The sequence below is a fragment of the Pseudophryne corroboree genome, chromosome 2 (genome assembly GCF_028390025.1).
Source record: "Pseudophryne corroboree isolate aPseCor3 chromosome 2, aPseCor3.hap2, whole genome shotgun sequence".
In the NCBI taxonomy this organism is placed as follows: domain Eukaryota; kingdom Metazoa; phylum Chordata; class Amphibia; order Anura; family Myobatrachidae; genus Pseudophryne; species Pseudophryne corroboree.
In genome coordinates, this window is record NC_086445.1 from 97,373,709 (window position 1) to 97,389,060 (window position 15,352).

A 15,352-nucleotide genomic window follows, 5' to 3' on the forward strand; every position below is an offset into this window, starting at 1 on the left:
ACGCTTTCGAATTCTGTAGAACAAGATGCTCCGCCTCCCTCCTTTCTACCAGTAAGTACACTGTGGTGCCCCGAACCTGGCGTGGCAATAGTAGTTAAAAATCAAAAAAGGAAGAAAAAAATGTGTAGTGGGATTGCCTTTGGACCCCCCAAGCTGCCGGGCTCCATAGCAGCTGCATCCTCTATAGCAGGGGTGTCCAACCTTTCACCTTCCCTGGGCCACATTAGAGGATGAAAATTTGGTTTGGGCCGCACATAAAATAAAATAACAGTAACGATACCTGATCATCCAAAAAAACCATCCCACGCCGGTCACGTCCACTTGTCCAGTAGAATCCAAAAGGGTCGGTACCTATAAAAATTAAAATTATACTTACAAACGAATGAATGAATATTATGCCCTCACTGACGCGGGAAGACGTTCGCCCCTTGTAGTTGTGCCCCTGTAGCTGCGCCCCTTGTACTGTGCCCCTGTAGCTGTTCCCCTTGTACTGTGCCCCTTGTAGTTGTGCCCCTTGTACTGTGCCCCTTGTAGCTGTGCCCCTGTAGCTGCATCCCTTGTAGTTGTGGCCCTGTAGCTGCCCCCTTGTACTGTGCCCCTTGTAGCTGCCCCCTTGTACTGTGCCCCTTGTAGTTGTGGCCCTGTAGCTGCCCCCTTGTACTGTGCCCCTTGTAGCTGCCCCCTTGTACTGTGCCCCTTGTAGTTGTGGCCCTGTAGCTGCCCCCTTGTACTGTGCCCCTTGTAGCTGCGCCCTTGTACTGTGCCCCTTGTAGCTGTAAAAAAAAAACACACACAGACACATACTTACCGCTCCTGCAGCGCTGCCTCCGTCTCCGTCCGCCGCTCCTCTCTGCTGTACTACGGGAGGGACGTCTGTACAGGACACTGTACAGCGGCGCAGGCCGCGGCCACGGACTTCAGAGCTTGATTCCCCCCCCCCTTCCCCAGACACTGTACAGCGGCGCAGGACTTCAGATCTTGATCCCCCCCCCCCCCCCCCCCCCCGGGACACTGACACTGTACAGCGGCGCGGCCACGGACAGACACCCACCCCCCGGCTCACTTACGTGTTCTTGTACAACCAACTTCTCCGCTGGGCTCCTTTACTCTCGCGCTGCTCAGTCACGTGTGCCGCTATGCAGCGGAGGAGGACTACACTGTGACTGACAGCGGAGAGGGCGTGAGCTGGTGCTGGTCCCAGCAGCAGCAATCCAATCAGGATGTGCTGACAGCCTGCTGGGGCCGGCTCAGCCTCACATGTGGTGTCCGTACTCAAAAAAAAAAACCTCTGCTGCAGCGCTGCTCCTGGGCCGCATTACTAGCCGACTTGGGCCGCATGCGGCCCGCGGGCCGCAGGTTGGACAAGCCTGCTCTATAGTATGTCACTGCAAGTGCGCTTGTCATACAGAGAAGCCAATCAGATTGCTGCCATATAATCAGACATTTCCTGTTCAACCGAATCCCTGCATGCTTATCATAGAGAGAAGCCAATCAGATTACAGCCATGACAAATGACTTCTGTGAGACGAGTTTTGTTGTGGCCAGTGCAACAGCAAGTAGCCCTTTGATGTCTCATTACACGTCATGGAACTTGAGTCACAGTGTTTCTTCAGTAAGAGATACAAGACACAAGAGTATATTTACAGCATGAACTCTAGGTACAACAGCTCCGACATTTACTATAACAGCATACACTTGTATATAGCCTATACTTTAGTTACTATCCCCTCAGAAAAGGGCCAATAATGCCCCAGATGGGTAAAAAAAACAACCTTGGCTTCACCCGCAGGCTTTCAACCTCTCCAAGGCAATGACCGGCCAGTAATACCTGTAGCCGCAGTACATAAATCACTCTCCTGAAGATAAGTCCCTTTTCCAGGCATTTCCAAGAAACATTCTAAATATCCTATTGTTTACCCGAGCAGGGATTTTTTATTGTCATTGTATCTGACACATTGCTGAACGGTGCGGCATGTCTGACCGACTTGCTGCAGTCTGGTTTCCGTTGCTACAGTACCACCTGCTGAGGTGAGACATTGACATGTTCTCCTTGCATAAGCCAATTCCCATGTACTGGAAGATAACAATGAGGAATGCTTGGAGTGTTTGTTTTATAGTTGTGCTTCCTTTTCTCGCTGCTCACAACACATTCCTGGGCTTCCTGTTATGTACAGGCCTGCCTTGGGCACAGGGCCCTGCCACGCTGATGGTCACGTAATTATCCAAGACAATTAGGACAGTAATCTGCAGTTCAATATCTACTATGTTCTTATTGTTAGATCAGCGGCTTGCAGCTGGAGGGATGCAGTTTTGATGGAAACAGCCTGTTTGAAAATGAGCACAACTCTCCGAGTGTATCGCTGGTGCCCCCCTGTTATATGGCCTGGATTTCACAGGTACGTAGGTGTTCTTCACCATAAAGGCAACATTCACTACAATACAGTATGTGTCTGAAGAGTTGCAGGAGTATCCACATGATAGATCTACAGTGTCTAGGTAGACAGTACAAAGGTCAACACCATATGGTAGGCGGTTCCAAAATGTCGACGTGACAATAGTCGACACACAAAGGGTCAACCCTTTTTTTTTTTTTGTAAGCTTTTTTCCCAAATTTTTTTTTTATTTTACTACCAACGTGGACTACGATTGGGAATAGCGTGAGCCACCTTGCCCGAAGCGTGGTGAGCAAAGCGAGCCCGCAAGGGTATATGTTTCTACTGATGCTGGCTACATATTACCAAACATACAAGATTTGACCCAAAAAGCTGAAAACACTTGTGTCGACCATTGCCATGTCAACCTTTTGACCCTGTCGACCTTTTGTACCTGATCTTAACCTCTGTCAACCTTTTACCTGTCGACCATATGGTGTTGACCTCTTGGAGGTCTACCTAAACACTGTAGATCTTTCATACCACACCCTAGTTGCTGAACTCGCCAGATGTAATGACGCCCGAGTTCAGCATCCGTGCGGGATGCCGCCCCAACTCAGACATTTTTTTTTAATGGGGCAATAACCATGCCGTGTAAGTGATTGTCTCTTTAAAAAAAAAAGCCCGGACGGCATTCCACATGGCCACTGAACGCGGGCGTCATTACATCTGGCCCCTTAAATGATGTCATATTAATGTTTCTTTGAGAAGGTCTGGCATCCCGCCATAGGTTATATTCGATACACTCTCTTCTGCGTTGAGCAGATCACGTGGCAGATATGTAGGCAGTACAGTACCTGTATTTGTGTTACATGACAACGTAATGTATGTAAATACTAAAAGAGTAACTCGCTGAAATATAATTTAGCGTAAATTAAATAATTGTGATATAGGTTCCAAGAATAATTCCTAATGCGTAACTGGACTTCAGGAAATCATCTGCTGTTAACTCAAAAACACACTGTTTCTGCTATGAATTCGAACCTTTTTATGAAATATCTGATAATAATCAGAACAAGGGGGGTCATTCCGAGTTGTTCGCTCATTGCCGATTTTCGCAACGGAGCGATTAAGGCAAAAATGCGCATGGTTCGCAGTGCGCATGCGGTTAGTATTTTAGCTCAAAACTTAGTAGATTTACTCACGTCCGAACGAAGATTTTTCATCGTTGAAGTGATCGTAGTGTGATTGACAGGAAGTGGGTGTTTCTGGGCGGAAACTGGCCGTTTTCTGGGAGTGTGCGGAAAAACGCAGGCGTGTCAGGGAAAAACGCGGAAGTGTCTGGAGAAACGGGGGAGTGGCTGGGGGAACGCTGGGCGTGTGTGTGACGTCAAACCAGGAACGAAATGGGCTGAGCTGATCGCAGTGTAGGAGTAAGTCTCGAGCTATTCAGAAACTGCTAAGAAATTTCTATTCGCATTTCTGCTAATCTTTCGTTCGCTATTCTGCTAAACTAAGATACACTCCCAGAGGGCGGCGGCTTAGCGTGTGCAATGCTGCTAAAAGAAGCTAGCGAGCGAACAACTCGGAATCACCCCCAAGGTCAGCTACTGTATTCTTTATCAGGGAAATGGCAGCAACAGTGTGTTTCCAGTGATCAAGAGGTGAATTCAGGCTGAGTCCTCATTCCAGTATCAGGATACATTCCAGAGAGTTATAGGACACAGTATGATTATGTTTAATAAGACATGCAGGTAGATTTACTAAGGCTCGGTATAGCAAAGCCGCAGACCCATAGTTTTAAAATGACAACTGGAAGAAAAGCTAAACAGACCTGGATTAGCATTTATTCCTATTGCAGTTTTATAATGATTGGCCAAAGCCGCTTAGTACTGTAAGTCTACCCCATGTTTTAGTGGAGTAACCCTATACAGTAAATGTGGACAACCAAAGTGAGCAGCCTTTATGACAAATGCACCCTACCTATTCCTTCTCATTGCAGCTTTCGGCTCCGGTGGGGATGCATTCCGTCTATTGGGGGTCATTCCGAGTTGATCGCTCGCTAGCTAGTTTTAGCAGCCGTGCAAACGAAATGCCGCCACCCACTGGGGAGTGTATTGTAGCTTAGCAGAAGTGCGAACGCATGTGTAGCCGAGCTCTACAAAAACAGTTTGTGCAGTTTCAGAATAGCTCTGAACCTACTCAGCGCTTGCGACCACTTCAGCCTTTTCGTGTCTGGATTTGAAGTCATACACCCGCCCAGCGAACGCCCTGCCACGCCTGCGTTTTTCAGACATGCCTGCATTTTTGCAAACACTCCCTGAAAACGCCCCCTTCCTGTCAATCTTCTCGCGGCCGCCAGTGCGAAGGAAAACTTCGCTAGAACCTGAGCACAACCACAAAGAGCTTTGTACCCGTACGTCGCGGGTGCGCATTGCGGGGCATACGCATGTGCAGAAATGCTGTTCTTTCACCTGATCGCTGCACTGCGAAAATCGGCAGTGAGTGATCAACTCGGAATGACCCCCATTGTACTTCTCTCTACTGTAGAAGGACTTTGTGTTGGTTGTAGACACTTTATTTCTCAGGAATCAAGGAATACAGATATGTCCACATACATCTAGCCTCCATATACCAATCAGAGCGAGATTTCTGAGCCGCCAGAATCCGTGCTAATGTCCGGAGCGACTAGGACGCACCAGGAGACTGCGCTGATTAATTTGGTATGCGCCACTCGTATGTCTGTATCTGACTGTGGGCTGTATTCAATAACTGTCGAAAGCTGCCGTCTTGTCGGAAAGACGGCAGCTTCCGACAGAAATAGGTCGGAAGGGGTTCTGACCTATTCAATAGGGGCTGATTTTTTCAGACAAGTCGGGAATTCCAGACTTGTCAGAAAACAGGTGGATCGGCGGAATAGCCGCCGATCCACGTGCTTCTGTCGGAAACGGGGCCAAATCCGACAGGTTTTGGCCCCCTTTCCGACAAACTCTATCCGACTTGAAAACAAGTTGGATTGAGGTGAGCGGGGGGAAGGCGCTGCAGGGTGAGAGGTGCCTGGCCGTCCCCTGGCCAAACACCTCTCTCCCTGCAGCGCCTCCCCCCTCGCTGCCACAGACATGTCTCCCCACAGCCAGCTCCTCCTGCTGGCCGCCGATCTGTGCTCTCACCGCCGCCCGCAGACACCTCTCTCCCTGCTGCCAGCTCCTCCTGCCGTTGATCTCTGCCCCCCCCCCCCCCCCCCGCCGCCCAGCTTACCCCCACTGCCGTCCTGCTCTCACCCGCCGCCATCTGCGCACCTGGCCGCTGCTGTCAGCGCATCTACAGACGCTGACAGCAGCAGCAGGACCGGTCCTTGTGTACGGCCAAATTCGACAGTCGGATATGGCCGTGCATTGAATAGGGGTTGTCGGATCCATTCCGACAACTGCATGTCGGAATGGATCCGACTCTTATTAAATCTGTGATGCACAACGGAACTTGGCATGGAAAAAAAAGCTGAGACGGCTGCTTTGCAGCACTTCATATACAGACTCAGAGACTTAGTCGCATACAGATATACAAGTGTTGCAATCAGATTAATCAGCACAGTCTCCTGGTGCGTCCTAACCGAATCGCATTGCGACTAAATACGTTTTGAGGTAAAAAGCCGCCTGGCGCGATCAGTGTCTCACAGGACTTGGTGCGCTGAGAGAGGGTGTTTGGCCCGACTGCAGCAACAATGTATGAGAACATATCTGTAGAGTGAGCTCTCGCATTGTTAACTCCCTATTTTCTTAGGTGGGGGACTTTTGTGATGAAGGAGGGGTTGTTCACTAGTGGCTGCTAGTCTCATCAGACACCATATAACTTAGCCCCCTATCCATGCTGATAGCTGGAGCCAGTGCTGTACCCTCCCCCAGGACATCCCTCTCCATCTGGAAGAGATCTTAGTGCATAGACAGCGCTGCATTACTGCTCTCTCCCAGAGTCCCAGCCATACCGGGACACACAAGTTACCTTCTGGTTGGTTTGTTTGTTTTGCTATTGTTAATTACATTCTGCACAAGTCACTGTGTAATAAAGAATTTATAAGACAATGTTGAGCCTGATGGCAGATTATCTGTAAGGAACAAAGGAAATGTATGTGCAAAAGAAGCAAATTCATATTTTTGTCTAGAAAATTGTCCATTAAACCAATTTGTTGCCAAAGCTCATTATATTGTGTTAAGGGCCCCATACACTAGAACGATAATGCCCAATTTCATCCGATGTCGGGCATTCGGACCGATATATCGGGTGAAATCGAGCATTTTGGAGGTGATTCTGATGCGATCCGATGGGCGTTCCCGTGAGCATCGGATCAGATCCCCTAAATTGAATGTGCTGCACTAACGATCATGTCCGACCCCGCAGGCATGGCTGGGATCGCATACGATACATTGTATGCAAATGGACCGTATACGATGTATCGTATGCGATCCTGCCGCCCCGGAAGCTGCTGGCAGTTCAAGGGAAATCACCTCCGACTTCAGCCTGAGACATAGATACTGTATATGAGGGCTCAGTGACCCAACATGTGTAGCAATCATTATGTTTCCTTCGTTATCTGAGACTGCCCCAATTCTGAGAGTCTCTGTGAAGGCTGGTTGGGTTGTGTGCAGTCTGGCAGCATGGAATGTGGTCTCCAGGGACTTGGGGTCTATTTACAGTACTAAGCCTCCGATGGAGAAAAAGTGGATGGAGGTAAAGTACCAGCCAATCAGCTCCTAACTGCCATGTCACAGGCTGTGTTAGTTAGGAGCTGATTGGCTGGTACTTTATCTCCGTCCACTTTATCTCCATCATAGGCTTAGTAAATAGACCCCCAAGTATGGTTAAGGCTGTCCTGTATGTTTCAGTGTCTACCAGGATAGCTACGTATGAATTTTGTACCATATTTACAAAGTAGTGATATCATTTCACATTACCCATTCATATGTTTGGAAGGCACCAATAATAAATGAAAGCAGCTCCCATAGCACAGTATATGAATATGTGGAATAACGTGTAATGATTTCATTTATCACCAGCAATCCGTCGGCACATACTCCCCACACGAGTGCATTTCTTTACCGGTGTACACCAGCGCTGAGAGGGACCGTGTCGTGACCAACATAGATGTGCCATGCGGCAGAAACCAGAACCATTGGATACAGTGCGGAGCTGCTTTGTTCCTTAAAAACCAGTAGAGATTATTAGACATCCGTTGTATATAAATGATGCAGATTTTACTGTAATGTCTATTGCTTTTGTTATTAATGTTGGCTTCTATTTGTTTTGTGATAAATTGACACCTTGATACTGTAAATTAAATATTTTCCTGGATTCATATAAGTTATGCTTATAGTGTGCATTACTCACACCTATCGTGTACATGGCTGTACCAGGGGCCGATTGGGAACGGAAAGTGGCCCTGGAAAAATTTGTAGAAGTGGCCTGGCCATGGGCAGCACCAGAGGTATGCCATGTAACCATGGCGACAGCACCACCCCTCACATGTCAACAGACAGAACAGGCCCCTCATGCACATAGGCCCACTGGGAATCTCCCCTGTGGGGGTGATGTGGCCAATTCGCCCCTGGACTGTACAGAGCAGGGTATAGTAGCAGAGGACATCTCAGTGCAACATTCCAGTCACTGTACATGCATTGGAAGATTGGTATGGCTCCTGGTGTAATACCATGGCTAGCTAAGTACTTACCAACAGGGCCGTCTTAACAGCAGTGTAGGTCCCTGGGCAAAGCAATGCACTGGGGCTCCTACCCATCCTCCAGCGGTAGGGGTGGGACTAGCAGCAGATTTGATGTCCCATGGGCGGTAGGGGGTGTTCTATCTTCCACCCAACATGTAGGACCTGGAGCAGTAATTTCTGCTAATTACCCCTTTACTGCACAGATGGTGGGAGATGGGGCGGGAGTGAGAACATTAAACTGTAGAAGGGGGCATTGGGCTGAATGAAGGGGCCCGGACTTCCAGGGTGGTAGGGGGTGTTTTATATGCAGGGAAGGGGTGGATAGTGGATTGGGCTTAATATTCATAATTTTCTGGTGGGAGGGCCGCTTGCTTGACTGCAGATAACTCCAGTTCCTTGAAATACAGTAGATTGGAATAAAAAACTAGAGAGTCCCACCTTTCAGGAGGTACTGGGGACTTGGGGAGCAGAGTTCAGGAGCCAGAGGAATCCACCAATGAAAATATAAAACTGCATGCCGGGCATGTGGAGCTGGAGCAGGTACCGGCTGCTGGAAGGCTGTTATCTCTGGTTCTGGGAATAGAAGAGACGAGCTACCAGTGTCCACCAAAAGGGAAGCGTGCCAGCTTTTAGAGTATACCTTCAGGAAACTCTTAAGTCAGACAGAACCTCAAGATTTCTGGCTGGTGACAATGCTAAATTCCTTTGCCTTATAACAACCCTTTATGAAGCTAAGAACACTGTACGCTGTTTACTTAAGAAGTACCGTAATGGTACGCTAGTTGCGTAACGATCGCTCAGCCGTAGGCGAGACGCTCAAGCGTCACGTTCGCTCACGGCCCAGTGATCACAGGACACGTTATTGGTTATGTCTAGGGGAATGATTCGCTGTAGCGTAGCATACGCTCGAGACCACGAGGAGGTCACCAGCGATGCAGACGCTCACAACACTATACCTTTATGATAAAACCTTATACCAATGAAATACTCTGAATACCTTAATGTGAGTACAGGGTGTAAGTGCAACCTTGTGTAACCTGACTAACTACAAAGCTGCTTGAGCGTCACCGACGCTCAAGTGAACACTTAACACTATAGAAAATACACAGATACTGGTTTAGGTTCCAAAGCCTATTAACTATATTATATCTAATATACTTGTAAAAGGGGATAACAGTACAAATGATACACTACAATATAACAGAGACTACCTAACCAGATAACTACACAAGAAATACAATACAATACAATTACTATTTATGGGAAAATGGAAGGGGAAGAGAAGAAGAGAGAGATAGAGAGAAATGGCTCATGATAACATTAAATAAGAGACAACATGGTTGCAGATAAAACTACACATGTGAGAGACAATCGCTGCGCAGTTAGTCAATGCTGAATACAGCATGGGATGGAAGCTAGACTCCATTTTGAGAAACCTCCACTTGATTCCAAAGACCACACCACATGGCTGAAAGGGGGAGGGGAAGACATCCAGCAGCAGCCATTTTAGATTTGCAGGTACAAACACATGGCACTCTATACTAAACCACAATCACATAGCAGAAAACACAAGACTCCATTTTCTTCCAAAATGTCCAAGCCTCAAAACAATGCATATGTTCTGATTTTACAATTCCAAACCATCTAAAACACCTTTCACAATGTAATCCAACTTCCTAGAACCATCTCATAATTTCACATCCCAAACAACTTCAGTATCTCAATAACCAGAGCATATGAGTTATCACAAGACCAGACCACCAGGTACTCACAAGTATCAGCCTGCCATTGCTACCAGCACATATTCAAAAGTACTGCATGGTGGTATTTATGATTAACAAGATCCCAGCTACCATCACAGATTCCACAGGGCACCAACACTAACACCCAACAATCATCACAGCCAAGTTACAATATCCTATTTAAACCAGAAAGCAATATGTCTATATTTCCTTCTATAGCCATGTGATTATATACTTAGCCTTTAGTTTGGAAGATGTCCTGGGGATTCAGCCGCCATGCTGCTTGGTGCCAGGTAGCTGTGTGTGTGTCTGTGAGTGTAGCTACATTACATCTGTTCTCTGAGGCCACACCTGACCACTACCTTCCTGTTTGACCAGTACCTGGGGGAGGGGTCTTTCTTTCTCCTTTGTATTGAGTCACCATTCTCTTTGTATATGCTAATCAGGTTCAGCCCTGAAAACTTAGTAAAAGGTTGTTTTGAGCATCATATTGTTCTAACAATATGATCTTAGCTTTTATACATATAATCATATCTATCCGCTGCAATGTCCCACAACAACACAACAGGCCTCAAACTAACCCACACCTGATTCTGCTTGCTTCAATACCAAACATGATGTGTTTATCTGGTTCGGTTCGAATGATACACATCCATGACATTAATTCATTAGCCAATTCTAAATCTCCATGATGTCTGGTGCTGTTCATTATTATAACCATGTACTGTATGAAACAAGTGCCGAATCCATCTCTGTGCCATGTCCGAGCAAATGCGTGTGTTTCCATATATTGCTGTGCTCGCTGCGCATATTTGCAAGTATAGCGACTTATATGTGTGCAGTTTATATGGTCTCTCTATGTAATATTTTTGACTTTGACAGTCCACCCTTTGGCAGTCACCAATAACTGCCACTTCCTAAAACATTTCAAAAAGAGAAAAATATATGTCAGGGGTTAATACATTTCCATGGTTGGGTAAGGGAGGAGAGAGGAGAAGATGTGAAGAGGGTATGACCTAGTGAGATAGCAGAAGCATGTGTGTATGAATCCATGTTTGGGGGGTCATGTATCATCGTGCCGTACGTGTTGTACATCAAGCTTCGAGGTATTGCGAAGTATACATTTGAATTCCTTCTTATCCCGTACTAAGGGTCTGTGGATGGGCTGTCAAACTCTACCGAGCTCATTTCGGCTGTGGTTGTAACAAAATGGGGATGCACATTTTAATTGGTGATACATGAATGGGGGAGGTATGTAGTTGCTGATATCTGTGCCTGTATTCCCTATCGTCTATGTGTGTTATTACCTGAGGGTTGTAGAGATGAAGATAAAGAACACTTATGGAAAATGCAATGATATTCTATGTCAGGGAAATGTACATCTGTCGTTGAGGTTGTGTTCGGTATCTGTTGAGAGTCGTCTTCTTTGCGCTGTATTGCTCCTTAGGCATGAGCAAATAGCTTTGTCTGAGCCATCAGATTTACAAAAATGTTGGGCTAGCGTGAGTTTAAAGATACTAGGGAAACTGGGGATCCATGGCAAAGTTCATCAAGTGTCCATATTTAAAGTTGTCAAATCTTCTTCTTTGGTGCTTGTCTGTTGTCTGTATACATCTCGTCTCGTCAGCTTCCTCGTCCAAGGGGGTCTTTGTATCTGGGAGAAAAGCAGAAAAACAGGTGAAAGAAACGGACCGTATAATCGCATTTTCATCACATTCTGGTTTCTATCATTGGGTCATAAATCAAATCCAGGTTAATTACGGTTTCCTCACTCCTTAGACTCATTACCTCAGGTAGTACTTTTCCAATACAACACAATCCTTCAGGGTTTGGGGCAAGCTGCTCATACGCCTTTCTCCCGCATATGAAATATGCGTCATCGGGGAGAACATAAGGGACGGAGAAGGACATGACCATGTTACAAACCTTCCAGGTGAAATCTCCTGACCCTAATTCTTCCATCTGCTTAATACACGTATCGGTTTGTACGATATGTGCACAGTATCCTGGTGATACCTCTCCAACTCTAGTAATCCTATTTCCTAAGGTATATCGATACCGAAAAGATTTTCCTCTACTGGCTATGTGGCGTACGAGCTCTGTATCTGTAGGCATTCTATCTGCTCTGTGTGAAAAGGTCATGGTAAGGTTGCTCCATGACACTTCCCAATTTCCCGGTTTTCTGGGATTGGAGATGTTAAAACATATGAGGGACCTATCCACATGGTATTGGTGGAGCTTCAAACTAGGAGGGCTGGAGATATTAAACCTCCTGTCCACCGGTCTCCCACCACTTAGCTCAAGTACCTCCCCTAATGTTAAAGGAAATGGTACTAGCCCTGATTTACTATGACCCTGAGGTACTTGAGAGCATACCCAACAATCAGTTTTATTTAACACACTACCCACTAAGGAGTGATAGTCACTCAATGGATGCCGGTCCATATGGATATTAAGACTGGATTGGCATTTCTTTATGCATCCATCTTCAACCATTGTCACAGAGCCTACAGATACAGTTTTTCTTTTTGAACTAACAATCCTTCAAAGAAAATGTTTACAGATAACATGGTTGTTAGATCGTGCCCGGTACTCGCCTTTGCTTGGTGATTGGGTTGCTATTGGAAATTTACACCTCCGTCTCAGTCATCAGGACCTTTCTGGATCCTTTCTCGACCTCACTGGTACTCTCACCGAAACAGACTGCTCTGGTCAACATCATGGTTAACGGGAAAATCCATATCACAGTCTCTTGGGGCAAGTCCATCTTACAGGAGGAGAAAAGAAGAAATTTGTAAAGGGGGTATAAGAAAACAGTTTGAGGGGGAGAGAACTTGTTACGATAATAAGTTCTCTCGTCTTGTTGTTCTTCTTGTTCTGCTGTCCTCTCAAAGGTGCTGTCTCTCAGTCTTCCAAACGAACATTCTGGTGATGCAATATTCCTTCCTAACCGGCGATCTTTCTGTAAGGAGAAAAAATCTGGCATTACCATTGGTCCAACTGAGGGATGACATACCATCTTTAAACCATGGAAACATGAGTGGGAAGAGAGAGACAACAAAAAAACAAAAGAGATAGAGAACAATTCATGTGCATATATACATTACATAACTCGACAATAACCACCAATGAGAAAAGAGAAACAAAACATTTTTAAACATTGTCAACATTAAGAAAACATTGTTAGCATTAGAAAAACATTGTCAGACTTATTAGGCTGTCGTATCTACGTGTCTAATGGTTTCCTTGAGCAGTCCCTCCCCACCAGCACTTGCATTATTCCACTGTCTGTATCTGGCCAGAATACATTGTGGTGGATAGGTCATGCTGGGGTTTGGTAGACTTCTGCAAGGACCAAGCGAATATGCAATGTTTGAATTCTTACCAATAATCGTCAGAGATGGGGATAGAGAGAGAAAGAAAAAACATTTTTCACAAATACATTTACAACGTTTAACCTGGTCATTCCTGTGTCTTCAGTGAATGACCTCCCAATTTATTAACCGTTACCTCAGGCTTGCCTCCATTCCTAATAATCACCTTTCCTAACTATATATTATGGGTGTGGCCCAAAATTCTTCCTATATGATCCCTGCTTGTAATTTGGTGTGTCATAACTTTTGCTCATTTTCATGTCTAGGGGGTCTAACTTTATGTGGGTTATTGCAGTTCTCTTTTGCACAGATCACAACTCCTTAAGTTCCTCCATGTGCCAATGGCCTGGGGTTTTGGTTGATTTGATGCCTCCTCAAACGTTTGGATGCTCATCACCCTCAACCGCTTTCCCTGTACCTACCTGGTTCCTTGGATACCATGATTATGTCGTTGTCTAGGGAGTTGATATGCCTTCTGTGAATCTTTGATCATACAGTTAGATCTTTCCTAGGATCTGGGTAATCAGACATGATTGATCTCAATTCTGTCCGGGACCAGGGATGGCGCATTGCACTGTCCTTGACGGGAATGATTCCCTGATCGTCAGTCTTCCCATTGGGGACTGTGATCACCCTGACAGGACTAAACTCAATTACATCACCTTGTTTTGGTCTTACAATATGGGGTACATTTGTTTGTGCGTGATATAAAACATTGTACGTACCTGTGGACACGACCTCACCTGACCCTCCGTTAGGGGGTTTGATTATTGCCTTTACCAATTTGGTCGTGTCCACCTGGATGTCTTGTAGGATGGCTTCTGGAAGAGGTGCCGACATCGTTCTGGGCTCACTTTCTTGTTGGTAATCCTGAGGGAAGTTTAACATGGGGTGCGACTTGCACAGGTTAACATTTGTAATTTTTACACTTTCATTTTCATAAACATTATTACATTTAACACTTTCATTCTTAATACAGTTACTAAGTGCATTTTTATCGTACAACATTGTGCCATTTCTCAGCAACCATAATCCTCTTCAATGCCATGTCTCTCCTCTCAAGATGAAAGTTAGATATGTAAGTTACATTTCTTTGCATTTCACTTTCCTGTTGCCATAACTGCAAACAATCATCATGTTTAACTCGTTGTTTCCAGGATTTTATGAGACTGATCCTTTGCCTTAAATTATGCAACACCTCTAAGTCAAAACTACCTATCCCGGGAAATGGTGCCTTATCCCCCGCAGTCATTCGTGTCCATTCATCACAAAAGGTCTCAGTGTGGGGACCATATTTCCCCCACATTACTAACCGAGCAGACCCTCGGGGTCTGCAAGCCTCTGGAGTCTGAATCCTGACCTCCGACCGTCTCTGTGTTGTGCACTTGGCTGCCATTGTGGACCTTTTTAACACAGAAAAACTTCCTAAAATGCACCAAACACAGAACTTCGTTGGAAATCCTTAAAGCTCTTCCACTGAACTTCTTCTGCTCCGGGTATCTCCGGTCCGCCTTCTAGCAGACACGTGTAGCCGTTGCAGGCCCTATCTCTAGAGATTTTCCTGAGAAAATTCCCTTCCTTTTTCTTTACACAAATCACGCTTGCATGTGCTCCCTACAACACGTATGAGGGCATGATTTACGCATGGATATACGACCTCATATCACGTTGCGTTATTGGTCACACATACAACCGTGCGGTCCAATCGTACCACTTATAGACACTTGTTGCCCATAAATGGTAGGATCATTGGAGTCTCCCTACTGTGCTCCAAAACAGCCAGAGCGTAATACAACGAAAACTTTATCACACTCTGTTGCACGTTTTCACTCAGATCGTGCTCATCACGTTCCACATAGATCAAAGTTCACAAAGTCCACAAAGCGGAATTCAATACCGTTTTATCACATAGATCACAAAGTCCACAAAGCGGGATTCAATACACTCATACCGTTTTCAACCCACTATCATTCTTATAGTTTTCTGATCAGAAAAATCATTTCCCGTAGTCTGATAGCTCTCCCCAGAGGCGTTACAGTAAAGTAAGGTATTTAAACTAAATTTTGGAAACTGAACAAATGTGTGCTATTGTCTTGTGGCTTCTGTATCGCCTTACTATAAGCGATATTTCACTATATAAACGCTTACCAA

At 45.7% G+C, this 15,352-nt stretch overlaps 1 protein-coding gene across 2 annotated transcripts in view; it reads left to right on the forward strand.

The window, feature by feature from the left end:
* The window catches only part of DYNC2H1 (dynein cytoplasmic 2 heavy chain 1), a 1,021,614-nt gene extending 1,013,887 nt beyond the window's left edge, over nt 1–7,727 (forward strand). For both annotated transcript variants that reach the window (XM_063951543.1, XM_063951544.1), the window contains 2 exons: nt 2,280–2,396; nt 7,424–7,727. In XM_063951543.1, coding sequence (XP_063807613.1) covers nt 2,280–2,396; nt 7,424–7,582 — 276 coding nt within the window. In that variant the 3' untranslated portion in view covers nt 7,583–7,727. The remainder of the gene's footprint in view (nt 1–2,279; nt 2,397–7,423) is intronic.
* Nucleotides 7,728–15,352: the final 7,625 nt, after the last annotated feature.